Source organism: Mastigoproctus giganteus, chromosome 7 (genome assembly GCF_048544385.1).
Source record: "Mastigoproctus giganteus isolate SK-2022 chromosome 7, ASM4854438v1, whole genome shotgun sequence".
Lineage (NCBI taxonomy): Eukaryota > Metazoa > Arthropoda > Arachnida > Uropygi > Thelyphonidae > Mastigoproctus > Mastigoproctus giganteus.
This window is the reverse complement of record NC_143581.1, coordinates 83,571,808-83,599,137: the sequence shown is the minus strand read 5'-3', so window position 1 is coordinate 83,599,137 and position 27,330 is coordinate 83,571,808. Positions and strand designations below refer to the sequence as shown.

Sequence of the window (27,330 nt, the reverse complement as noted above, 5' to 3'; positions counted from 1 at the left end):
AGAAAACAATCATCCAATAAATCTACAAAAGCCTTGCTAGTGTGTGAGTGACCAACCCACAAATTCCAGTCAATATCTGGAAAATTAAAATCCCCCATTATAAGACTCTCGGATTTACTGGCCCACTCTATTTCCCTGTACAGTTTTTTATTATACTCATCAGAGTCATTATGCCTATAGCACACTCCTACTTTCAATTTGATCTCCCAATGCTTATGTCACACCAAACTGACTCGACACTGCACTGTTCAGCGATATCGACTGGCTTCACTTCCTTGGATTTTGTGTTTCTTAACTAATAGCATAACCCCTTCTCCCTTCCTATCCTGTCTATCTTTTCTGTAGACATTGTACTCCCCAAATTCCAGTTTTGCATTCCTTATATCTGTGTGAAACCACGTCTCTGATATCCCAACAATATCTGCCTTTGATGTTTTGAGCAATACCTCAAATTCATGAAATTTATTTACCAAACTCCTAGCATTGGTGTACACGCAAGTATACATACACCTGTTCCTATTCTTAGCTACCCTAACACATCCCATGTGTTTACTTGTACTGCAATGACTCCCAGCAGGCTCTGAAATATCGTGCATCTTGTTTTCCAGGCTGCTGCTCATTCCAATAAAAGCAGTGCAAGAATCACTTTCACCTCTGCCAGTGGCTACTGTTAATCTGTTAGTCCTTGTATCCCCCCCAAGCTAGTTCAAGCCCATCACCACCAAATACGGAGTATGCAGAAAGGTCAGGGAATGACCCCCGCATATCCCGGAGCAATATGGTCTTAGTTGCTAATGCTCCTAAAAACCAAATAACAAACAAACAAACCATAGTAAAGTACCGTTCACTATACGATGTGTAGTAAGCGCCGGTCATCATGATCACGTTCATGAATTGAATTTTAATTCAATTAAACAGCGATTCTAATTTGTGAAAATAGGATATTAAGCACAAATTTACTCTTTATTACCTTACCAATTAAAAAATTAAATTATACGTGAAATTCGGAAGAATATACGTGAAAATCGGAATAATTAATATGCACTGTAATATGTACATACTAACAAAGCTGGTTGACATTTCTGTTCGCTGACGTTTGTGGGTGGGGGTTAAAATTTAAAACAGTAAAAAGATAAGAAATCAATAACAAAAAACACGGCACACAAAAATTGCAAGTAACACAATATGCGCTGCAAGTGAGAACGGAGTAACGAGTTACAAAGCTTTAAAAATAGGAATGAAGAGAAGATTCTGAAAATTATTTTTTTTATATGATTGAAGATTCCATGGAAGAGTAAACACATTTTACCATAATAACCCACAGAATTCCATCTGTCGGTATTATCACAAATTCAATAAGATCGATCCGTTTATGATAGATTGCACTAACAGAAAAGCCCAATAAACAGGTGACTGCTAATTGTTTTATGGTTGTGATCTCCAGAAATCTGACCGAACTATGTGGTATGGTCGGAGACAATTGCAGTGTAATCTCCAGTGCTGAGGTCTCCTGCCCCGATTGAACGGCATTTTGTCCAGTTAAGCAAAGTAAACCTTGGCTATTTTCTCGATTGGTTTCTGTTTTTAAGATTTGCCCCAAATAAACGGTGGCCCAAATAACCGGAATCCACTGTATTTGCCTACGGCAAGTTAACTACCACACCACAAAAAAACCTAGTACGACTGCACAACAAATAGAACTACACACATAAAACCAAAAGCAGGTGGGAAAAATGGTAATGGTATATGGTATATGGTAATGACCACCACAAGATATGGAGGTGAGTACAATGGTATTTTAATCTGATACATACCATATGGCTTTGAGTCTCCTATCACAGTTTGCTGTCTTTTTTTTGTAAACCACTCTGTTTAATTAAAAATTTAAGTACATATAATTTACTGACTTTATTCCAAAAAATGTTTCCACCAAGTTAAGACCTAAAGTTAATCTAGCAAAACTGGTATAGAGATTACAGAAAAGGGTGTGTATGAAACATTCTTCTAGTTTGGCTGTCTTCTAAAAGCCCCTGAGGAAATAGCAGATATATGGTCAAGAGGTAGAATGTTAATTTGGCCTTCCTGGTCGAAATTATAACCCCCCTTACTAAATTTTCCACATTCAAGATCAATAACACCAATCAAGCTTTTCAAAAAAATTCATAATATCATAATATCCGATACAGACATCCTAGCTTCCTATGACGTTACTTCTCTTTACACAAATGTCCATATTCCATTTACTTTACAAGCTTTACGCAAACTCTTAGAAACAGACGATACCTTAACAAAACGTACCTCCCTTTCTATAGACCATATCCTTGAACTCACCACCCTTCTATTAGAAGCAAGATTTTTTAGATTCAACGGAAAAATCTTCCAACAAATATTTGGCTTACCAATGGGACTGGGGATTTCGGCCCCATTATCCGAAATCTACCTAGCCGCCATTGAAGGCCAAATTCTACACCCCTTTCCCCTGAACTAAAACTATACATGCGCTATGCCGACGACATTCTTGTAATAGGCAACAGATCCATTATTGATAACCTCTTCGTAAAACTTAACTCTGTACACGATAGACTTAAATTCACCCTTGAAATTGGACAAAATAATCAGATAAATTTCCTTAATCTTACTATCTATATAACAGGCACAAAATTAAATACGAAAATTTTCAGGAAAAATACAAACACCGGCAAATACATTTTGCTTCTCATCACCCTCTAAACACTAAAAAGGCAGGTTTATATAACCAAATTCACAATGCACTAAAGTATAGTTCCTTACCCACTGACCTTCACAATGAAATACAGTATATTACTGACAAATTTATATCCAGAGGTTACCCCACCAACTTATTTTAAATACAATCCTTAATGCTAAAAATAAAATTAAATCTAACACCCCAACTAAAGACAAAAATAAAACAAACATCTGCATAGTCCTCCCTTACCACAATGAACTAACAGGACAGTTCCGACGCCTATTTAACAACACTGATATCTCCCTTGTTTTTTCCACCTACAACAAATTAGGATCCTTCTTCAGCACCTATAAAGACACATACAAATATCCTACAAACGACCTTAATAATATTATATACCTCATTAATTGTCAACAAAACTGCAACACATGTTATATCGGAAGTACCACTACTAAATTTGGCTCATCAAAAACATCCAACACCCGTGCCTACTACTATTTCCATAGTCTCATGTCTAACCAATCTGTCACAGAACTTACAACTCATGCCCAGACTCACAACCACAACCCACTCATCGACTCTGCCATTTCCATCATTAAACTAAAATCCAGCTACAGAATACTTCAATATGAAGCCCTAGTTATTGAATGGTACAAGCACCACTCTAACCTCAAAATTCTAAATTCTAAACTCCCCTTCAATCTTTCCCCAATTTGGAACCTCTCGAGATTAAAGTTCCCACATGTCAAAAACGGCATCACGAGAGCATAATTTTTTATTCTTAAAATACTATGCGCGTTCTCTCCCCACACATTGCCAACTGAAGATGTTCTTTAACTAACGAAAGTCCTCGTAAAGACTATTGGCTTCACCAGATTCACTTACAGTTTTTAACTATTCTTTTCTTTTCTTTTCTTTTATTTCGATGACAACCAAGGATTGGATTTGTACACTTCTATTTCCTTGCGCCTATTTAACTCAGTCAACTTTTACCTACTTCCCTCCCTTTTAATTTTTCAATTTAACAATTCAACTTAAACATTAACCACGCTACCTAAGTAAACCATCGCAGATTAATTTCAAGGTGAGTACCGCTTTTTAAGCTTTCGCTATTCTTTTCTAATAAATAGAAAATGAAAATAAAATGATAGTATTATAGCTGTCATCAGATATGGGAGGGGGAACATATTTAGAAAATGGTTGAATATAGGTAAGGAAAATATGCTTGATCTGATGTCAGCTAAAATAAATAAATATTGATATATGATCAGGTATTTCATCAGGGGACTATGTCTGACCATGTATCAGGAACAGCGTTACTAATTTATTTATTGAATCATTTAAATCCGATTTATACATAATTAAATCTTGCACTAAATTCTACATATTTGTATTAATTTGGGCGCTCTAGTCGCAAAAGAGGACAGTCTGTGGATTTTTGGCTGCTGTAAAGGGATAATTATTTTTAATATTTACCGTATTCTTTGTTAATTAATGTACTACATTGTGTTTTACAGAGGTATTAAGTAGATTTAGTAGGGTTATTTTTAGAAGTTACGACTCCCAGTGTTGGTGCAAATATTAGCATTTAGTAGAGGCATATGATGCAAGAAAGCAAGCTTATGCAGCATGAGCCAAAAAAAAAAAAAAAAAAAAAAAACACACTTCCACTTCACCCCTTCGTTCATTCGAAATACCTGTCCAGCTGAGCCTTAGATAAATTTATTAAAGCTATCAACTTCCACAACAAGGGATGGAAGTCGGTTCCACCAACCAACTACCCGCTTGCTGGCTAAAGACAAATTTCCTCATATCTATCCTACATCTGTCTTTCCTCAATCTGAATTTATGCCCTCTCAGGTGATTATTCCGAGCAAGAGGAAGAAGCCCATCGGCGGTGAGCATGCTCAAACCATTTAAGGCTTTATACACCTCAGTCAGATCACCTCGCAGGTGCCTAGTCTCCAGACACTGTAATTTGCAAAACTTAAGCCTTTCTTCTTAAGAGCAACCCTTTGTTCCATTCACTAATCTTGTTGCCCTTCTCTGTACTTGTTCCAGCAGCTCTACATCCTTCTTGAAATGAGGCCTCCAGACCTGTATACAGTACTCAAGGTGTGCCCTGACCATTGCCTTATACAAGGGAATAATCACCTACTTATCCCTGCTAGAAAAATTCCTGTATATCATTCACAAAATACCACGAGCTACTCTTGCAGCCCATCTGCACTGCTCAGAGAACTTCATATCTGCCTGAACAATTACTCTCCCCCCCAGGTCCTTTTCAGTCTGTACCACAGAGTTGATACGTTGCTCTGCGGTTGCTGTTTCCCATATGTAGTATATTACATTTGTCAATGTTAAACTTCTTTTGCCACCTCTCAGCCCATCTGCTCAACCTTTCCAGATCCTGTTGCAGCAGCATAGCGTCAGTACTGTCCTTAACAACCCTACCAACCTTTGTATCGTCTGCAAACTTCGACATTAAGCTTGATATACCATCATCAGTATCATTTATAAATACAAAAAACAACAATGGACCCAACACTGAACCCTGAGGGACTCCACTAATAACATTAGTTCACAATGAGCAGTGTCCATTGATTACCACTGTCTGTCTTCTGCCCCTCAACCACTCCTTTATCCATAGCAGCAATTTGCCTCCAGTGCCGCACTACTCCAATTTGTGCAGCAGTCTTCCATGTGCAACAGTATCAAAAGCCTTTCTAAGATCCAACAATATGATATCAAAGTTATTCCTTCCATCTAGTTCCTTTGTGACCACATCATAGTATCCAATGAAATTGGTCAGGCAAGACTTTCCCTTAACAGACCCATGCTGTGTCCGAGCTATAACTGAAGTCTTGTCTAGATGATCCTGCAGTGCTTCTTTAACCAGTGCTCCATTAATTTTCCTGGAACAGAAGTTAAACTGACAGGTCTATAATTACTTGTGTCAGCCTTTGATCCTCCTTTGTGAATTGGGGTCACATTTGCACCTCTCCAGTCTATGGGTACCTCCCCTGAGTCCAAGGAAGCTCTCATAATTATGGCTAAGGGCTTGCTTACTTCCTTGCTGCCTCCTTTAATATAACTGGATAGATCCCATTCACCCCAGGTGCCTTTCTTGTGTTTATCTTCAACAATTTCTCCTCCACTTTACTCTCAGTTATTACAAGATTATCTAGCTCACTGCCAGAGTTGAATACACCTCTGGCATTCCCCTCGCTGAATAACTCCTCATGTGTGAATGTCGATGCAAAATATTCATTTAATTTGTTAGCTACCTGAGCAGGATCATCAACAGTTGATTGAACCATCGATATCAAGTGGACCAATCTGATTCATCCCCTTCATTCTAGAGTTTACATAAGTAAAGAACTCTTTGCTGTTTTTCTTTGCATCCTTTGCCAAAGACTTCTCGTAATCTGCCTTTGCCTGCCTAATCGCCTTTATAACTTGGTTACAGATCAACTTATATCTATCATAGGCTTCTGTGTCACGTGTTAATTTATATGTATCCCATGCATTTTTCTTCTCTACCATATGTCTCATTAGTTCATCTCACATCTATTTAGGCCAAAACCTTGAACGATATTTCTTAGTTGGTATGTAAAGCCTAGTAGCTTCCAAGAGAAGTTCTTTGAATGCTTCCCATTTTTATTTTGCTGTTGGTAACATCATCAGTTGGTCCCCCTGTATAGAATTTAAATACTGTCTCAGACCATCGTAGTCGCCTTTACGAAAGCAAAAACCCTTCCCTCTACCCCTGATGGTAGTTACCTCGTTGAGTAAATCCCACTTCAGCACACTGTGATCACTGCCACCTAGTGGTTCCTTTATCTGCAGATTCTTAATGCATGAAAAATCACTACTGATAATCAAATCGAGAGTATTACTCCCTCTAGTTGCCTCCCGAACATGCTGATGTAGAAAACAATCATCCAATAAATCTACAAAAGCCTTGCTAGTGTGTGAGTGACCAACCCACAAATTCCAGTCAATATCTGGAAAATTAAAATCCCCCATTATAAGACTCTCGGATTTACTGGCCCACTCTATTTCCCTGTACAGTTTTTTATTATACTCATCAGAGTCATTATGCCTATAGCACACTCCTACTTTCAATTTGATCTCCCAATGCTTATGTCACACCAAACTGACTCGACACTGCACTGTTCAGCGATATCGACTGGCTTCACTTCCTTGGATTTTGTGTTTCTTAACTAATAGCATAACCCCTTCTCCCTTCCTATCCTGTCTATCTTTTCTGTAGACATTGTACTCCCCAAATTCCAGTTTTGCATTCCTTATATCTGTGTGAAACCACGTCTCTGATATCCCAACAATATCTGCCTTTGATGTTTTGAGCAATACCTCAAATTCATGAAATTTATTTACCAAACTCCTAGCATTGGTGTACACGCAAGTATACATACACCTGTTCCTATTCTTAGCTACCCTAACACATCCCATGTGTTTACTTGTACTGCAATGACTCCCAGCAGGCTCTGAAATATCGTGCATCTTGTTTTCCAGGCTGCTGCTCATTCCAATAAAAGCAGTGCAAGAATCACTTTCACCTCTGCCAGTGGCTACTGTTAATCTGTTAGTCCTTGTATCCCCCCCAAGCTAGTTCAAGCCCATCACCACCAAATACGGAGTATGCAGAAAGGTCAGGGAATGACCCCCGCATATCCCGGAGCAATATGGTCTTAGTTGCTAATGCTCCTAAAAAAAAAAAAAAAACCCAAGCTAGCAGTTTTCTGACCCACCTAACACTGCCTCGATACCATCAACAATATTCTTGCACCCTTTCTATTTAAGTGTATTCCATCCCTGTAGAAGCAGTCTCTCCTGTTAACAAGTACTAACCAGGCTGAAAAAAATTCTACCCCTTGAGCCTTGCACAATCCCTCCAGGGCCGAACTGATCGACAGGGCTCTCATCATATACTCCCTCCTATCGTGTCTGGGCAGAATTGCAGACACTTTCAAATTCAACCCTAATTCACGGCTTTTTTCCAACAGTGACCTGTACTTGTTAAGTAATTCCGCCAGTCTCCTACTCTTAATATCATTTGTGCCAACGTGTACAACACTATCACCTTTTGTGCCCTTAAAAGATGATATCCGCTTTACAACATCATCAACTTTGCCACTGGCAGACATACCCTGGTCCTGTTCCACCTATCCTTTTTACAAAGCATGTTCCCCGTTTCCCTGACAATGGAGTCACCGACAACTACTAGTTCCTGTGGGACCAGCGCATTCTGCCTTGGAGGTTGCCGCTGTGTTGGGTGATGACCAAGTGCCAGCTCTGGCGTTGATGTGGGCAGCTGAGAGCTTGATGGGCCCCCTCAATTTAGATCCTTCGAGGGCATCCACCCTGTCCTTCAAGCTCTCATATAGGCCCATAACAATGCTGAGTTGTCACTTGATTTCCTTACACTCCTTATATCGCGCACACATAAAGACATCGCCCGTGGCAATATCATGTCCCGTACCTGATTGCTCCACAAACATCAAGGAAGCAGTGCATTTTAATAGGCTGTGTTTCAGAGGTCAAATGCCCCCCCCCCCGCCCACTCAGTTCTCCCCTGAGCCACAGCACTCCCATTAGCTTGAGCCTTTTGCTTTGCTGCTTTGGTCTCAGTCATGATTTCGATTTAATTTCAATAAAATTTCAATTTTGTACAAAATTAAAACCCTAAACTTTGTATCCTAACACAGTTATAACGCTATATATATTTTTCAGTATCGAGTATTGTCTACGAGTTCCGTTTATATAATTTCTGTATCCAATTATGTATTAATTATTTATGTTACGTTTGTATTCGAAGCCGTTATATGTATATAGTTAAAAAGTACAATTTATTGACAATGAAGTTTAGCAAGATTAATAGATTTTACTGACTAATTGACAATATTATATTATATACTATACAATATTAAGCTTACGCTATCTAGTTCGAGATATAACCTTTGTATCCTATAACAATGGTGGCAAGTTACGAACGGTAAATCTACGGACACTTAAGTATTAATTAACTCCCAAATCTCGCTGTCTCGATTCAGAAGAAACTGAGGATCCTGACTAGGTCTATAAGCTACTTATAGAAAATAATTTAATACAGCAGTTGGTCAATAAAATGGCTAAATATGGCTAAAATACTTCTCGTTCAGCGGAGCTGCAACTTGGATTTGATACCCTTACCGATACTAAGTAATGCCATCAAGTTACGAACTGTAAGATCTACGGACACTAAGTATTAACTTTCAAAATCGCTATCTAAATTCAAATAAACCAAGGAGCTTGACTAGGACTATAAAGGTGCTTATAGAAAATAATTTAGTATAACAATTAAGTCAATAAAACAACTAAATATATATAAAAACTTAGCATGCAAAAACCTTGGCCAACACGGTAAAAACCTCGTACCCAGAAGTTGAAGAATATTGTTGAACTAGCCGCCATATTATAGTCAATAAGAAATAGCGTAACATATATATCTCTCGAACTGATAGCGTAAGGTATAAAGTAAAACTAAAATTGTTTTCTACAGCAACATGTTCATATTAGATAGCGTAATATGAAGCACTCAATTAGGAATCTGTTCAATTAATCAAAAATATTATTAATCTTATTAAATTTCATTGTCAATTAAATTGTGTCTAAACTGAAATCATGACCCAGACTAGAGCTGCGAAGCAAAGATCAGACTCAGGGGGAGAAACAAAGGGGGCAGTTCTCTAATACATCAGTCTCAAAAAATGTGAGAAGTGTGAAATGTTTGCCAGCCTTTCTAAAACAAGACATGATCTAGCCTTGTCGATCAATTTGGCCCTGGAAAGATTGTGCAAGGCTCAAAGGGTAGAATTTTTTTCAGCCTGGTCTGTGCTTGTTGACAGGAGAGGCTGCATCTACAGGGATAGGGTAATTTAAATAGAAAGGGTGCAAGAATATTTGCTGATGCTATCAAGGCAGTGTTAAGTGGGTCAGAAAACTCCTAGCTTGGGAGAATACACAGACTAAAATGTTAACAGTGGCCGCAGGCAGAGGCAAAAGTGATTCTATCACTGCTTCTATTAGAATGAGCAGCAGCCTGAAAAGCAAGGCAATGGAGATTTCCAGGACTGCTAGCAGTCGTAGTGGAACAAATAAATACATGGGCTGTGTTAGGGTAACTAAGAGTAGAAACAGGTACATGTATACTTGCATGTACACCAATGCTAGGAAGATAGTTAATAAATTTGATAAGTTTGAAGTGCTAGTCAAGACATCAAAGGCAGATATTGTTGGGATATCAGAGACATGGTGTCACACAGACATAAGCAGTGCAGGATTGGAATTTGGGGAGTACAATGTGTACAGAAAGGATAGATAGGAAGGGAGGAAGGGTTATGCTGATAGTTAAGAAAGACAAAAAAATTGAAGGAAGTGCATCCAATTGATGTTGGTGGACAATGCAATGTTGAGTCTGTTTGGTGTGACTTAAGCACTGGGAAAGGAAAAATGAGAGTAGGTGTGTGTTATGGGCCTAATGAATCTGATGAGTATAATGAGCAATTGTGCAGAGAAATAGAGTGGGCCAGTAAATCAAAATGTGTTATAATGGGGAATTTTAACTTTACAGATGTGGATTGGTCACTCACACACTAGCAAGACTTTTGTGAATTTATTCGTTGATTGTTTTCTACAGCAACGTGTTCGAGAGGCAACCAGAGGGAGTAATACTCTTGATCTGATTGTCAGGAGTGATTATTATTATTATTATTAGCCATATATTACGAGATAGCATGAGGCTTATGCTGCACCGGCCAAAAAAAATTTCCGAGTTACCCTGAGAGAGAGAGAGCAGTAGAAAGGAATCATCAAGAAAGAGAAATATGATTATATCCAGCTCAGGACCCTGGGTGTGCCAAGCCCATACTCACCAGGGTTAAATTATTCATGCATTAAGAATTTGCAGATAAAGGAACCACTGGGTGACAGTGATCACAATGTACTGATGTGGGAATTATTTAAAGATATAACTACCATCAAGGCAAAAGGGAAGGGCTATTGCTTTAGTAAAGGTGACTAGAGGGATCTCAGACAGTTTTTAAATTCTGTACAGTGAGACCAACTGATGATGATGTTACCAACATCTAATTTTAAATGGAAAGCCTTCATGGACTTAATTTTGGAGGCTACTAGGCTTTTCATTCCAACTAAGAAACATTGTTCAAAGTTGAGGCCTAAATGGATGTTAGATGAACTAATGCTTGTGGCAGAGAAGAAAAATATATGGGATGAATATAAAGTATCAGGTGACACAGAAGCGTATGGGAGATATAAACTAGTCTGTAATAAAGTCACAAAGGAGGTTGGCGCCTCCGTAACCAGGTGGGAAGGAGCAGCAGTGCGTAGCACACGCTTCTTGATTAGACCGGGGTTCGAGCCCGACGCCACCAAATACAGAGGATGCGGAAAGGTCAGGGAATGACCACCGCATATTACCGGAGCAATATGGCCTTAGTTGCCAATGCTCCTAAAAACCAAATAGCAACAACAAAGGAGGTTAGGCAGGTAAAGGCAGATTACTAGGAAAGGGATGAACCAGATTGACCACTTAACATAGATGGGTTGACTATTGATGATCATGCTCAGGTAGCTGATAAACTGAACAAGTATTTTGCATCTACATTCACACGTGAGGAGAGTACCAGAACTTTATCAAACTCTGACAGGGAGCTAAGTGATTTTGTAATAACTGAGAGCAATGTGGAGGAGAAATTGTTGAAGTTAAACATAAAAAAGGCACCTGGGGTGGATGGGATCTATCCAATTATATTAAAGGTAGCAGCAAAGGAAGTAAGCAACCCCTTAGCCTTAATTATGAGAGCTTCCTTGGACTCAGCAGAGGTCCCCATGGACTGGAGGTGTGAAAATGTATCACCAATTCACAAAGTGGGTTCAAAAGGTAACACAAGTAACTATAGACCTGTTAGATTAACTTGTGTTCCATGGAAAATAATGAAATCACTGGTTAAAGAAGCATTTCAGGATCATCTAGACAAGATTGCAATAAAAGTTCAGACACAGCATGGGTTTTTTAAAAGGAGGTCTTGTGTGACGAATTTGATTGGATACTATGATGTGGTCACAAAGGAACTGAATGCCAAAAATAATTTTGATATCATATAATTGGATTTCAGAAAAGCTTTTGATACTGTTGCACATGGAAGACTGCTGTACAAATTGGAGAGGTATGGAGAGGTTGCTACAATGAATAAAGGGATGGTTTAGTGGGAGACGACAGAGAGTGGTAATCAATGGACACTGCTCTTTGTCCACGAAGAGCAGTGTCCACTGCTCTTCATGGACAAACGTTATTAGTGGAGTTCCTCAGGGTTCGGTGTTGGGCCCATTGTTGTTTTGTATATTTATCAATGATATTGATGAAGGTATGTCAGGTTTAAATGTCCAAGTTTGCAGATGATACAAAGGTTGGTAGGGTGGTTGTTGTTTGGTTTTTAAGGAGCATTAGCAACTAAGGCCATATTGCTCCGGGGATATGCGGTGGTCATTCCCTGACCTTACCACATCCTCCGTATTTGGTGGTCATGTGCTGCGCACTGCTGCTCCTGCCCACCTGGCTACAGAGGTGCCGGCAGGGTTGTTAATGACAGTAAAGACAGTATGCTACTCTAACTGGATCTAGATAAGTTGGGCAAATGGCCTGAGAAGTGGCAACTGAAGTTTAACATTGAAAAATGTAAAGTACTGCATGTGGGTAGCAATAACTGAAGAGAAACCTACTAACTGTGAGGTATTACACTCAGGGAAGTGGAAAGCGAAAAAGACCTGGGGGTAATTATGCAGTCAAATATTTTTTACTGCACAATTTTTTTTTTTTTTTAATTCAATTTGGAGACTTTATAACTTGAACACACCTCTTACAGATATTACTTTCCTCTTACCATTACAGTTTAATTCTCTGTAGTGTATAAATTTCAAAAATTTTTCAGCTTAACAATTTGGTCTTACATTACTGTATAATATCACATATTGTTATGTAACCATTTTCATACTTGTAGAAGAAATTGCAGTCATTATAATATGTGTCAGTATTTATAAAATATTAAAAGTTGTGCATTTCTTTCACACAGTCCCTCAGCTCATGCCATTGCAGGAAAAATGCAGTGCCCTAAATCAACAGTAGGTTACATGATCAGCAAATAGGACCACATGATGCTGCTACAGCCATGATGTACTCTGTAGTAATTGATGAAAAGAAACTAGCTTAGCAGTCACATTTTATGAAAGAGTTGCATCACACAAACATCACAGCAACCTGATTCATAAATCATGGTATATGATTTGTGGATTTTGTAGAGAGTAATATTCACCTTTACTAATGTTAACGTAATAAGTGCAATTCTTTTTGAGTTGATTGTGTAATTAACATGTTTAATCAGTATAAAATTATCAATCCTATAATGCATTGAACTGCACGTTGTGTTAAATGTTTCTTGACTCTTTTGCCAAGTGGCATGTGTTCACATGGCAAAGTGATTCTCTGTGCTATTGATATGATAACAAAGTGAACTTGTTAGCTTAAATAGTTATATAGTTTACATCCATTTTCTTAAGTTTCTAAAGTAGACATTCATCTTACAAATTGTAAGAAGAGTCATCCAGAAAAGAAAGACTCTCTTTTTATCTTTTTTTTTTTTTTTTTTTTTTTTTTTTTTTGCTACTAAACTTACTCTCCACTTAGCCACCAAGTTGCACTGCTCTTGCCTCTCTGTGGCTTGGCCAGAAACATGGGAGAAGAAATCCACTCTCCCTCAGCTGAAAGGAACAAACATGGACTGTGACACTTTTCCTCCTGTAGATCCACTGAACACATCTTACTTGATAAGATACCAACCTAATCATGACACTACTCAAAATAAGAGAATGAGAAAGGATAACAAACAAGACTTTCCTTTAATTCATTCTCTTACCATATTTATATGATAAGTATGGGGTATGTTTAGTATTTATATGATAAATACTAAACATACCATTCAGTAAAATGAAGCACCTCCAGTGTTGGCTTAATTTAAGACAAGTGATAATGTACAGTGTTCTTTACTTAGACTTGAAATATTTCATATATATTCTGCTCTCTTCTATTTCAATGCATTTGTACTCCAAAATGTCCACATAAATTTTTTTCTATGTTACAGTTCTTGTAATAATTTCTTTTGAATTTTTAATATTATATATTTTATATTAAAAGTTTCGTTACATTATGTCACTATTTTTGCTTATGTTAATAGGTCTAATTCATAGTTGTTTTATTTTACAGATTTAACTCCTGGCCAAATGCTCTTGATGGGATTTAATGGGTTATTTGTGAAATTAGAATGTGATGTAGCAGCACTTCTTTCAGCACTGGATGGATTGAATTCACCTGTAACTTGGAAAAAAGTGGACATTGTTCGAGAAGCTTCATCATTACTTGTAATTATTTTTAACATTTCATATATTTGAAGTGGACATTGCCTAATAAAATGCTGCCTTATAAAAAACAAGTAAAGAAATAAGTTTCTAAAAGGAAGACCACTAATTACTGTTTAATTTAGTAGTAAATGCAAGATATAAAACTACTACTCATTATAAAATCATTTCCCATTCAGAAACAAAATTTTAATCATGATCATAGTTTTGTTATCTTTGAAAAACATGCCAAGGATTAGTTATAAATATAAAAAAAATAATAATAAAAAAACCCTGTCATTCAAAAATTAGATGACAAAAAAGGTTGGACTGTTTGAATTACTGTTGCAGCTTATCCACTTACACTGTTGCCAAGTGTCTTTTTTTGACTCATAGAGTCTGACTTTTTTACTTTTCTCTTTCTGGTAAGCAAATTGAGAAAATTGCAGAGATAAATATCCACTATTTTATAATTTTTTTTAAGTTTTATTATAATTATATAAGGTTTTTAATTTACTTTATTTACATTCAGCTTTTACTGCTATAAAATTGTTTTCATGAGGTTTTTTTTTTTTTATGAATTTTGCTGTTTAGGCAGAAATTTATTCTTCAGTCTTTAGTATTCTCATGTAGCAATGCATCTGGGCACTTTTTATTGAATTGGACTACATTTTGAGAATAATATCATGTGTTTGGATACATCTCTAACCAGGCATGCTAGTGGTTTTGACGATCACATGTGCACTCAGAAAAAGTTACCCCATTTATAATCTTAATCCCACGTTTACATCTGTTTTCAAGTCACACTATGAAAATCTTTATAACATCTGTCAAACTGCCAACTGCCCATTGCAAGGCAACTCCTTCCACCCTGGCATGGTTATTCTCCAACCTATGACTTTTCTCTTAACAGTTAACTGAGGGAAGGCTGATGCTCCATCTTCTGTCCTGCAGCTCTACTCTGTACACCGAGCTGAACATTTTGACTTCTTGCCCGTCTACACAGATTGTTCAAAGTCAGAACTGTCCATGGATCTGCCACTGACTTCCTAGACACTTGGTATCCCAGCAGATTCTTCCTGAAGACAGCATATTTAATGGAGTGTTGCATGCTATAGAGCTAGCCTTGGAACACATACAAATCCATCACCACCAAAAATGCATTATGTACTTGCCACCCTGGCAGTATGGTGCTCTCTCAGAATCTAGGATAAGTTACACCTTCCCTGCTAAGAGGGAATATGGGAACAAGCTACCACATGTAGGTTGGCAGGGTTGTTAAGGACACTAATGACAATATGCTGCTGCTGCAACAGGATCTAGAAAAGTTGAGCAGATGGGCTGAGAGGTGGCAAATGAAGTTTAACATTGACAAACGTAAAGTATTACATAACCCCAGAGTTACGTATCAACTCTGTGGTACTACACTGACAGTGGTAGAGAATGAAAAGGACCTGGGGGTAATTGTGCAGACAGATATGATTTTGGCTAAGGGTTTTGTTACAGCATGCATTTTTATTAAGTTGCACAAAGAACTGTATTCTAAAAATAATTTTGATATCATTTTACATGAAAGATTCCTGTACAGATTGGAGTATTGTGGCATTAGGTTCATATTTCTGCTATAAATGAAGGAATAATTGAGTGGGAGAAAACAGTGATTATCAATGCACAATGTTGTTCTTGTTATTAGTGGAGTCTGTTGTGGTTCAGTGCTGGGCCCATTGCTGTTTTCAGTATTTCTTAATGAAGGCATAACGTAGTATTGAAGTTTTTCAGATGATACAATGGTTTATGGGCTGGTTAGTGACAGTAATCAGTGTATGCTACTGCTAAAGATCTAGAAAAATTGGACATATGAGCTGAGAATTGGCAGCTGAGGTTTAACATTGACAAATGCAAGGCACTGCATACAAGTAGCAATAATCCCTGATTAACATATCAACTGTGTGGTATACCACACTGAAAGTACTAGAGAACAAAACAAATTTAGGGGTAATTGTTCAATCAGACATGAATTTTTCTGAATAGTACAGAAGGCTGCTAGGACAGCTAATGGGATTTTGTCAGTGACATATGGAAACTTTGCCAACAGGGATAAGGAGGTAATTATTCAGTACTCAAGATGATAAGTCTACAACTCGACTACTGCATAAAATTCTGCATGCTCCATTTTAGGAAAGATTGATCTGTTAGAGTGGGTCAGAGAAGGCAGTGAGGCGGAGAACAAATGGAGGTACTCTTAACAAGAAAGACTTCAGGTCTACAGATTGAAATGTCTGGAAGCCAGAACCTTCGAGGCAATCTGATTAAGGTGCAAGGCTCTGAATAGATTGAGTAAACTAAATGTTGTGACATTCTTATTGTAGTCAGACAATGCACATAAGGGATTAGAAAGGATGGTTGTAGGCTATATATATGAATATTTGATTTTATTCAGAGGGTAGTTGGTTGTTTAAACAAAATTTTAAAAATCCATTTTTTTTTTTTTTTTTTTACAGCAGAGAACCAACATAAGCAATACTTTCTTGTATCACTCTGTCATTTTAGTACCAATAGCATTACTAAAACAGAAGTAGACAGAGAATTAAAGAGTACTTTTAGAATATATAAGTGAATCAGTGACTTTTAAATGACTATGAAAGTGCTTTTTTTCCCCTTTTTTTTTTCTTTTTTTATGAAGACCCCAATCACAAGAGGTATTAGAACCAATATTACTTAATACGATGGCGCCTCTGTAGCCAGGTGGGAAGGAGCAGCAGTGCGTAGCACACGCTTCTTGATTAGACCAGGGTTCGAGCCCGTCACCACCAAATACGGAGGATGCGGAAAGGTCAGGGAATGACCACTGCATATCCTGGAGCAATATGGCCTTAGTTGCTAATGCTCCCAAAAACCAACCAACCAAACAAACAAACAACTTAGTATGGTGCATGGGTTTAACATTGAGAAGGTGAAAGAAGATACTTGTTGAAATTAGAATTTCTGTAGGTTGTAATTTTCAGGAAATATGTAAATTATGTAAGAAGTTAGACAGTACAATGATTCTGACAAGTTGTGGCACATGTTCGGACTGGTTTCAAAGAGAGTGTGGGAATTATAGAAGCCAATTCTATACAAAATGCATGCAGCAGAAACAACATCTATGAGAGAGGGGGGGGAGACTTTATTAAAGATGGTCATTAATTAACATAACTACCCTCCTTTGAATAGAATTTAGAAGCCTGAGAAGAGGAATTTAGTTTTAGGAGTATTGCCCCAGATGTGTGAACAATATTCCATGGTAGAGCAAATTTGCAATTTGTACGGAGTGGGCAGCTGTTTTGAAGAAAAGTAATGTTGAGAGCAAAAGAGAAAACCCAGTTTAGGTGCAGAGGATTTGTGACATCTATATGTCAAGAGAGATTAGAAGTCAAGATACTCCCTGTGTTAACTTGTCTAGAAATCTGAGTGTCATCGAAGACAAGTATAGGAACAGAAGGAACCTTTTCATAAGATATGACAGGAATGACTTTTAGAAAGATTAAAATTAACTTAGTTATTCTTGCCTCACTGAGAATTAACTAGAGATCAGCATTTAGGGAATTGGATATTCGAGAAGTTAAAGCTGTTTGTGTAGGGCAAGGTTTCTTAAACTGGAAGGTGGAATGCAACATGCTGTCATCAGCAAAACTATGGATAGAATTTTCAGTCAGTGGAAGGTCATTAATATACAAGAGGAAAAGAGTTGAAGAAAGAACTGAACCTTGGGGAACACCTGCATTTGTGAAGAAGTTAGACAGCTGTCTGCCCTCACTTGCAGTGAGTGGTCAAAGAGAAAACTAGATATCCAATTACAAAAAACAGTCAGCAGACCATAAGATCGAAATTTAGGAGAACTTTATGCCAAACACAGTTGAAACACTCTCATGCAGTTCCTCTTGACATTTCAAAGGCTTTTGAAATGTCAAGAGGAACTGCTTGAGTCTCCAAACATTTCCATTGATTTTGTCTATAGATGGATAACGTATTTGAAGATTAAATGCAAGGCATAATATGATATAGGTTTAAATTAACTATATAATATCAATGTAGATACACCATAATTTACCATAAATTTAACTACATGCATAGTGTAAAGGCATTGTTTAATTTTATCTCATATTGTGGCTGCCTTCACAATGAGATACCAGGTTTTGTACTACTTCGAATAAATAATGCTCCTCTAGGAGACTTCTGTTATTTATTCTCAGTGAGCACAATCACCCGGACGGCCATTTCGAAGCTAGTTGGCTTCATTGGAAGCCAACTAGCTTCGAATATAATTCTTGTATAAGTTTATTCAAACTTTCTGCTTCCACAAAACCAGAAGGAAATTTGTTCAAACAACCAACTACCCTCTGGATAAAAGCGAATATAAATTTTACTACATACGTACATCATTTAATTTTATCTCATATTGTAGCTGCGTTCACAATGAGATACCACGTATTGCACTACTTCGAATAAATAATGCTCTTCTAGTAGAGGAGACTAGTATTATTTATTCTCAGTGGGCACCACCCAGACAGCCATTTTGAAGCTAGTTGGCTTCATCATCGGTGTGCGTGCAGATACCCTGATAATTCAAACATGCCATCACAGTTGCAAAGTCATTCCACAATATGAGAGATGCCAAATGGTGGACAGAATCATACAATATTTGAAGATTAAATGCACAAGACATAATATGATATGGGTAATATGATATAGTACAATATGATAATATGACAAGGATAATATGGTATAGTATGTAGTTAAATTTATGTGTAAACTATGGTATATCTAGACCAATATTATATAGTTAATTCAAACCCATATCATATTATGCCTTGCACATTTAAATCTTCAAATACTGTATCATTCTATACACCATGCATCTCTCATATTGTGGAACGACTTTGCAACCGTGATGGCATATTTGCATTATTAGGGTATCTGCCTGTCCACCGGTGATGAAACCAACTAGCTTCGAAACGACCATCTTGGTGGTAGTGCCTACTGAGAATAAATAACAGTGGTCTCCTCTATTAGAGGAGCATTATTTATTCGAAGAAGTGCAATACCTGGTATCTCGTTGGGAAGGCAGTGACAATATGCGATAAAATTAAACGATGCCTTTACATTACATATGTAGACTTATTTATTGGTAAACTATGGTGTATCTACACTGATATTATATAGATGGATAACATAAGCCAGTATTTCCTAGTGGATTGACATTGACAGAATTCATATTGGTGATCATTGACCAGATGGAATGGTTTTAGATAGTTTAGAATTTGGCAATTATTAGATTTATCCATTACATTGGAAAGAGTAGAAGTAAATGAAGTGGGACGATAATTAGATGCATGGTATCTCTTATCCTTTTTTAGGAACTGGCTGTATAGGAGCAAATTTCCAAGCAGAAGGGAAAACTTCGGTGGAATAAGAAGGTGTGAAAAGGTGACACAGAACAAGAGTAAACTCAGGAGCACAGGTTTTGAGACAAGATGATTATACACTAGCTGATCTGGAAGCCTCCTAGAGAGTTACTGATAGTTCAGTCCAATGGACTCTCTAGTGGCCATCCTGCAAACACCATTTTAGAGCTCTACCCTCGAACTGTAAGGAACATTGGTTCCTGCCATTATGTTCATCATAACCTCAGAAGACATCAATCATACTGCATGATGGAAGAGATGAGGGAGGGTTGCTGGAGCTTTGCTCTGAAGTACTAAACATGGGTTCCACCACTTTAAGGTTCCAATAAGCAAAGTGGAGGTATTGCACCAGTTGATGACAATCGTTTACCATCTAGCATTTGCCTGGTAACACAGAGGGGGCTGCAATACTCTGTGTGGTGTGGACAACACATCTGGACCACTGCTTACATTGGTTCGCACTTCGGTGGTCACTTCCAGTGTACTAGGTGCCATATTACTTGACTTTAATATGGGGTTTATACCCAGGGTTGCTACAGTCCCACCATTGTGAAGGTGCAAGCAGAGGATTTGGTTGTCACAGAATGACTAGACTTCACTGAAATCTGGTCATTTCACTTCAGTGTTACCTGAATATCAGTTTCATCAGCATTTCAGACTCCCAAGTAGCATGTCCGGCTTGACGTGCCTGAGGGAATATCTGTGACAGCCTCAAGGACCATTATTTTCATTTCATAACAACATGCAAAATTTTCCCATTGCACTATATCACATATATTAATTTTGAAGAACCATTCTCGAATGATCTGTTGTAACCTAACAGAAGGGTACTTTAAAATTGCTTTAAATTCCAATTCCAAAATATTGATAAATCTTCCTAATAAAGTAATTTAACCTTCCAATGATTAGATAGGGTCACTGTGTGACCCCAACGCTACTTTTTTTACAATCTTTTTCTCGATGTCTTAGTTTGATATTTTTTTAATCGAGTTTTTCCCCTTTTTCCAGATTTCTATGGGGTAATTGCTTAAAAAATTTAAATACCTAACTTAAAAAAATTATTTCTTCATTGGAGTCACCTAGTTGATCCCACATGGCCATCAATGTTATAACATTGTTAACCATTATAGAATGCAATTATTTGTTCGTTGTACTGCATGCCCCAGGAACTTTGATAAGAAAACCATGAAAAAATTTAAGTGTAATCGGTTTGTTTGCAGGAACCATGCCACTGTAATAAAGTCAACAATATGCTAATCATGCAATAACCAGAAAAACTTATTTCAATTCAGTGGATGCATATCTACCAAATGCATATTCAGTGGATATGCATCTACTGAAACTAGTTAATGTTACAGAACTATTTCGTTACCAGTATTTAACTTAGCAACTGTGTTTGATTTAATTTTTTGTGTGTTATTTCTACTAATAAACGTTTATGTAGCTTTGTGTTGCTTTTTATGTTTAACATTTATGCAGCTTTGTATGGTGTTTCACCTCTGCCTGTGGCTACTTTTAGTCTGTGGATCCCCCAAGTTAGCAGTTTTCCGACCCACCTAATGTTGCCTTAATAGCATCAGCAAACACTCTTGCACCTCTTCTATTTAAGTGTGTCCCATCCCTGTAGAAGCTGTCTCTCCTGTTAACAAGCACAGACCATGTTGAAAAAAATTCTACCCCATGAGCCATACATAATACCTCCAGGGCCAAATTGATTGACAAAGCTGTCATGTTACTTCATATACTTAGTAAATAGAAAATATTTATTGCCGGGGTCACTTAATGACCCCACTTGGTCATTTGCATTATATTTTTGATGTAGAATTATTTGATTTCATCAACCATACTAATTTAGGTCTTGCTGGTCACTAAGCCTGATAACGATCAAAATTGTTAATAAAGCTTTATGCTTTTATTAACAATTTTCAGTCATGTAGTTATTAAGAATTGTGCATCTTTGCTTTTCATAGGTGGTATAATTCTTTGATGGCACTAATTAAAAAAAAAGAAAAAGAATGTGAAAATTCTTTTCTTTTCAATTTTCCTTTTTACAAAAAAAAAAAAAAAAAAAAAAAAGTCATTGTTCTGTAGTGTTTGGATCATGTTATTATAAAAGTTGATTAGCATAATTAACTTGAAGTTGATTAGCATAATTTAGATTTGAATTCTATCCCTCAACTGGACAAATATTTTTACTATAGTTTTTTTATTAATTAGCCAGGCAGCAGTAAAGAGTTGTTTCTAATGAAAATCTATTGCTCATCCCACACAGAAAAACCACCTAATGAAAAACATGCATACACAAAATGCATCATGAACTTAAATTACCTTTGATAAATAGGGAATTTTCTAGATTCAGTGCTCAGATGTTCATAAAATCAAAAACCATTTAAAAAATTACCAGTTTAACCATGGTTTGTATTTAAAGTTCTTAGTATGCTTTATATACTTTATTTTCAGCCACCTGTTCACCTTTCTTCAACTAGAGGAATTCTAAATGATATATTCTTCTTAAAAAGATTGCAGACTATGCAACAGTTTTTTAACTTGTGCAGAGATTTTACTGACCATTTGCAAGTGCCTGCTCTATCAAGGAAAGTAGATCGAGAAGGATCTTTCTTCCATGATGAACAGTTGTTTAAACCCGTGAAGATGTTCATTGCTGAATATGTCAGAAAACAGGCGAGTTAAATATTAACTTTTTTCTTTATGGGAATTTTTAATTGGATAAACTGACCTAATGGTCATTACATTACTTTTATAAACTAATAATCTCTGTATCATTGTTTGAGAAACAGCCATTAAATATTGTTCATTGACATTTAGTTTTAAAATGTTATGCTTGTCATTGTAGTAATTAATTTTTCATTGCACACATCATCCGTGTAATATAATTTAATCACCATGTGTTATAGTAATTAATTTTTCATTGCGCACATCATCCATGTAATATAATTTAATTACCATGTGTGTTATGTTACATGGATAAGCTTTTAAATCTATGAATATATTCCATTTACGTTTGCGCCTGTCGTTTGATGTCAGAGAAATTATCTACCCTATATGAACTGTTCATCAACTTTCGAAAAAGGAAGAATTAAAAACAAAGGAATTGAAAGTTTGCTTATCTGTAACTCATTTATAATAATCAGTTTATAATATTTTATAATAATCAGTTTATAATATTTTATAATAATCAGTTTTAGCTTGCTTGTTCACTTTCATCAAACAATTTTCCACTAGTCTGAATCACTTGTTGCCCATTTGATACATGTGTTTAACTGTCACTGATGTGAATTTGACATTAGCTGTTGCATGGCTCCAGTAGTAACTGAAGAGTAAAAAAAAAGATCAGAAATATGAAATAAAATTATTGTTACATTATTAATATTAGTTTAAATAAAGCAAAACAGTTCCACAGAGTTAAAATATTATTTGTGAAGTGAAAAAAAGATGTTGACTTTGAAAGTAATTAAATGTAATTTCACAACTGAAATTACATTTAATTTTAATAAATGCTTCTTTTAGAGTACTTTAAAGTACTAGATGTGTGTTAACTAAAAATGTTGGAGACAACTAAATGAAATTAATGTGTGTTAATAATATGAATTAATACAAAATAATATGAATTCATATATATAGTGGCAGCAAAAAAAACTACATCAATTGTGAATTTTGCAAATAATGCGTTTTGCGCTGCATTGTGGGTTTCAGAAATGTTTGAAATGCATTTGTTAGATGGAATATACAGGGTGATTCACTACCAGTGTGACAAACTTGCAGGAGGTGTAGGGGGCACAAAGACGAATCGGAATCACATAGCATTGCAGGGTCCGAAATGCCTTCGTCATGCGGGAGGTCGCGTGAACAAAGAAGCAAAGAAAAAGAACAGAAACAGCAACTCGTTAGTGTAACAGAAATCATTTTAATGACAAGTTTTAAATTGGCAAAAAGCCATGCTGCAGAAGGTGTTCGAACGTTCGACCAGAAGCAGTCACACAGGCTTCACAGTGCCGCCGCATGGAATCCCTAATGTTCTGGAAGATTCCTGGCGTGTCTCGAATCTCTCCGGCAGCTACAGAGATGCGAGCGACGAGGTCTTCAATGAATCAACGGGGGTCTCGTACACCAATGTCTTCATTTGACCCCAGCAGAAGAAGCCCAGGCATGATAGGTCCAGCGATCTAGTAGGCCAATGAACCAGACCACCACGACCTATCCAATGCTGTCCAAATGTAACGTTTAGGTGTTGACGGACGTCATTGGTGTAATGTGGGGGAGCCCCATCATGCTGGAACCACATTGTGCGGCGCAACGACTGAGGAACATGTGCTTCTTCAATAAGTTTGGGCAGGACTTGCTGTAAAAAGATCAAGTATGCCCTACCGTCCAGATGAGGAGGCAGAAGGTACAGTCCAATGAGGTGGTCTCCAACAATGCCAGCCCAAACATTGACAGAGAAGCGGCGTTGAGTTGCACGTGTTTGTGTGCCATGGGGGGTTCTCCAAAGCCCACAAATGGGCGTTATGTTGATTGAAGGTTCCCTCTCTTGTGAAACTTGCCTCATCCGTGAACAATACGGACGCAGCAAATGCGCTGTCTGCCGCACTCTGTTGAAGAAACCAAGTAGCAAAAGTCCTCCGGAGTGGATAACCCGCAGGCTCCAATGATTGGATGCATTGCAGATGGTATGAACTCATTTGGTTTGTTGACAGTATCCTCCATACAGTGGATTGGGAAATACCCAATCGTTGGCCTATCGCTCGAGTACTCGTACACGGATTGCCTTCTGCAAGACGTAGGACATTCTCCTCATTGTCTGGCGTCCTAGTCGGTCGCTCTCGATTCATGGTACCTTTTGTGAAACAACCAGTCTCACGTAACCTTCTGTGCACACGTGCGAAAATCATATGATGAGGAGCACACCTGTGCAGGGAAACGTTCCTGGTACAAGCGCAGAGCGGCACGCCCGTTACAGTCCGCAGCTCCATACATGAGGTGAATGTCGGCCAGTTCAACGTTTGAATACTCGTTCATCCTACTGCCTCGGGAACCGTTTCGCAAATGCTGACTTCTAGCGGGATCGCTGTTCATGCAACCTCCCATTCAACGTCCTCTATCGCATGACGAAAGCATTTCGGACCCTGCAATGCTATGTGATTTCAATTTGTCTTTGTGTCCCCTACACCTCCTGCAAGTTTGTCACACTGGTAATGAATCTCCCTGTATATCTCTGTGAATGAAATCCAATAAAAAGACCACCTGAAAAACCTAATTTCCATAAATATCTTCCCAAAGGGTAAAATGCATAATTAATGGAAATATGAGAAATCATTCAAATGGAAATTATGACAACCAAACATACATTTTATTGCATTTATGTGTACAAACTGAAATGACAAGTTAATGTAATAGTATTATGTACTGTAAATCAGCAAAATAAGTCCTCGATATTTTGTTGATCCTTCTCGAGCTGCAGTTACAGCCTTTCAATGATCTGGCATAGAATTAATCAACTTCTGGATATACTGTTACGCAATTTCATGGTACCACACCCTTACAATGCTTTCCTGCAGCTAAATCTTTCTTTTTGGCTTCTTCTGAGCAATTTTAGACAACATTATGTACCAGCAATTTTCAATAGGGTTCAAATGTGGACTGTTGCCAGGCCAGTCCAACACTGTAATGCCAGTATTTCTGAGGTATGATTGCACCTTAAGGGAAAAAAACCAAGGAAAACTTTGGTGTAAGTATGGTTGAAGCCTTGTGAGACAAGAAGACAAACTCATCATTAAATCTAAACAGCCTAAAACTTACCAATTTTGCTGTGTGGCAAGATGCTGACTCCTGTTAAAAAATGCAGTTTTGGATATCCGTGTAGTGACCGCTAATAATGGGTTTCAGGCACTCCTCCAAGATAGCAATGTAGGTTACTGCATTCACCTTTCCGTTAATAAACTTAATTCACCCCACCTCTTTGCTTGTTATGCATCCCCAGACCATCTGATCAGCGAAGAACTTTACAGTCGGTGTTATGCAGTCAGGATGCCTCCGATTTTCATCTTCTGACATATCGCTTCCCATCCGAGCCATGCAGGTTGAATTTCGATTCGTTAAAAAAGATGACAGTGTCCCATTGCTCTTTTGTCCATGAAACGAGTCGCTTCCTTCTCATTTGTTGGGTCAACAAAGGCTTCTTCTTGGACTGATAGCATGCAGTCCGCATTCCGAAAGTCGTCTTTCGATAGTTTGTGGACATTTCAATGCCAGAGGCCATCTTCACGTCCAGTTTTAGATCAGGAGCACTAGCATTCCGATTACGAAGGCATAGCCATTTCAAATATCAATCTTGGGAAGGCATAGTCACTCTCTTATGGCCTGATCCAGGTCTTCTGTTTGCATCACCGGTTTCACGCTTTAATTTCAGCACCTGGGATACTTTGACTGGTGGCAACCTATTTATTCAATGATAGAATGCGTAGAAAGTCCTTCCTGGGGCAGAGCAATAGCTACACTTTTTTTTTCTTGGTGTCAACTGAACATATGGAGGCATGCTTACACCTCTGCAAAACAGGATGCTAATGAGTGTGTATACCCTTCTGATGCCGTATTTATAGAAACGGCTGATGCAATACCTTGCAATTACTGTCTGAAGCAAAAGAAGTGTTATATGATGCAATACCTTTGCTTTGCAACAAACAAAATGACTGTAATCAAACAATATCTTATGCATTTCACTACAAATGTTACTTTTTTTTTCTTTTTTTTTTTTAAAGTGGTGCAGTTTTTTTGTCTGCTATTGTATATAGCAACATAATATACGATTTATTTTTTCAATATATTTACAAACGATTAAGGAAGATACTGGAATCTCTGTTTATTTAATGTAGCAGAACAGAAGTTAGACTAATAGTTTGAAAGGAGCTTATATATATATATATAATATTGATAAAAATAATAGGATATAATCACATTACTGAACGACTAAGCAAGCAAGAAAAGTATTAAATTATTAAACTGGGTTATGGATCCTTGGCAGTACTAGTTATGGTAGAGATACCCAGCGACCACATTGAAAAAGAGACAAATGTTTAATACACCCAATACACTGAAAATAAACATTTGTCTATATATATACATATATATACGTAGAAAGTCCTTCCTGGGACAGAGCAATAGCTACAGTTTTTTTTTCTTGGTGTCAACTGAACATATGGAGGCATGCTTACACCTCTGCAAAACAGGATGCTAATGAGTGTGTATACCCTTCTGATGCCGTATTTATAGAAACGGCTGATGCAATACCTTGCAATTACTGTCTGAAGCAAAAGAAGTGTTATATGATGCAATACCTTTGCTTTGCAACAAACAAAATGACTGTAATCAAACAATATCTTATGCATTTCACTACAAATGTTACTTTTTTTTTCTTTTTTTTTTTTAAAGTGGTGCAGTTTTTTTGTCTGCTATTGTATATAGCAACATAATATACGATTTATTTTTTCAATATATTTACAAACGATTAAGGAAGATACTGGAATCTCTGTTTATTTAATGTAGCAGAACAGAAGTTAGACTAATAGTTTGAAAGGAGCTTATATATATATATATAATATTGATAAAAATAATAGGATATAATCACATTACTGAACGACTAAGCAAGCAAGAAAAGTATTAAATTATTAAACTGGGTTATGGATCCTTGGC

The 27,330-nt window shown here is 37.2% G+C and overlaps 1 protein-coding gene across 1 annotated transcript in view; it reads left to right on the top strand.

The window, feature by feature from the left end:
• The window catches only part of nonC (serine/threonine-protein kinase Smg1), a 1,411,261-nt gene that overhangs the window by 1,094,822 nt on the left and 289,109 nt on the right, over nt 1-27,330 (top strand). Inside the window, exons 62-63 of the mRNA XM_090378365.1 lie at nt 14,049-14,203; nt 22,084-22,305. Coding sequence (XP_090234491.1) covers nt 14,049-14,203; nt 22,084-22,305 — 377 coding nt within the window. The remainder of the gene's footprint in view (nt 1-14,048; nt 14,204-22,083; nt 22,306-27,330) is intronic.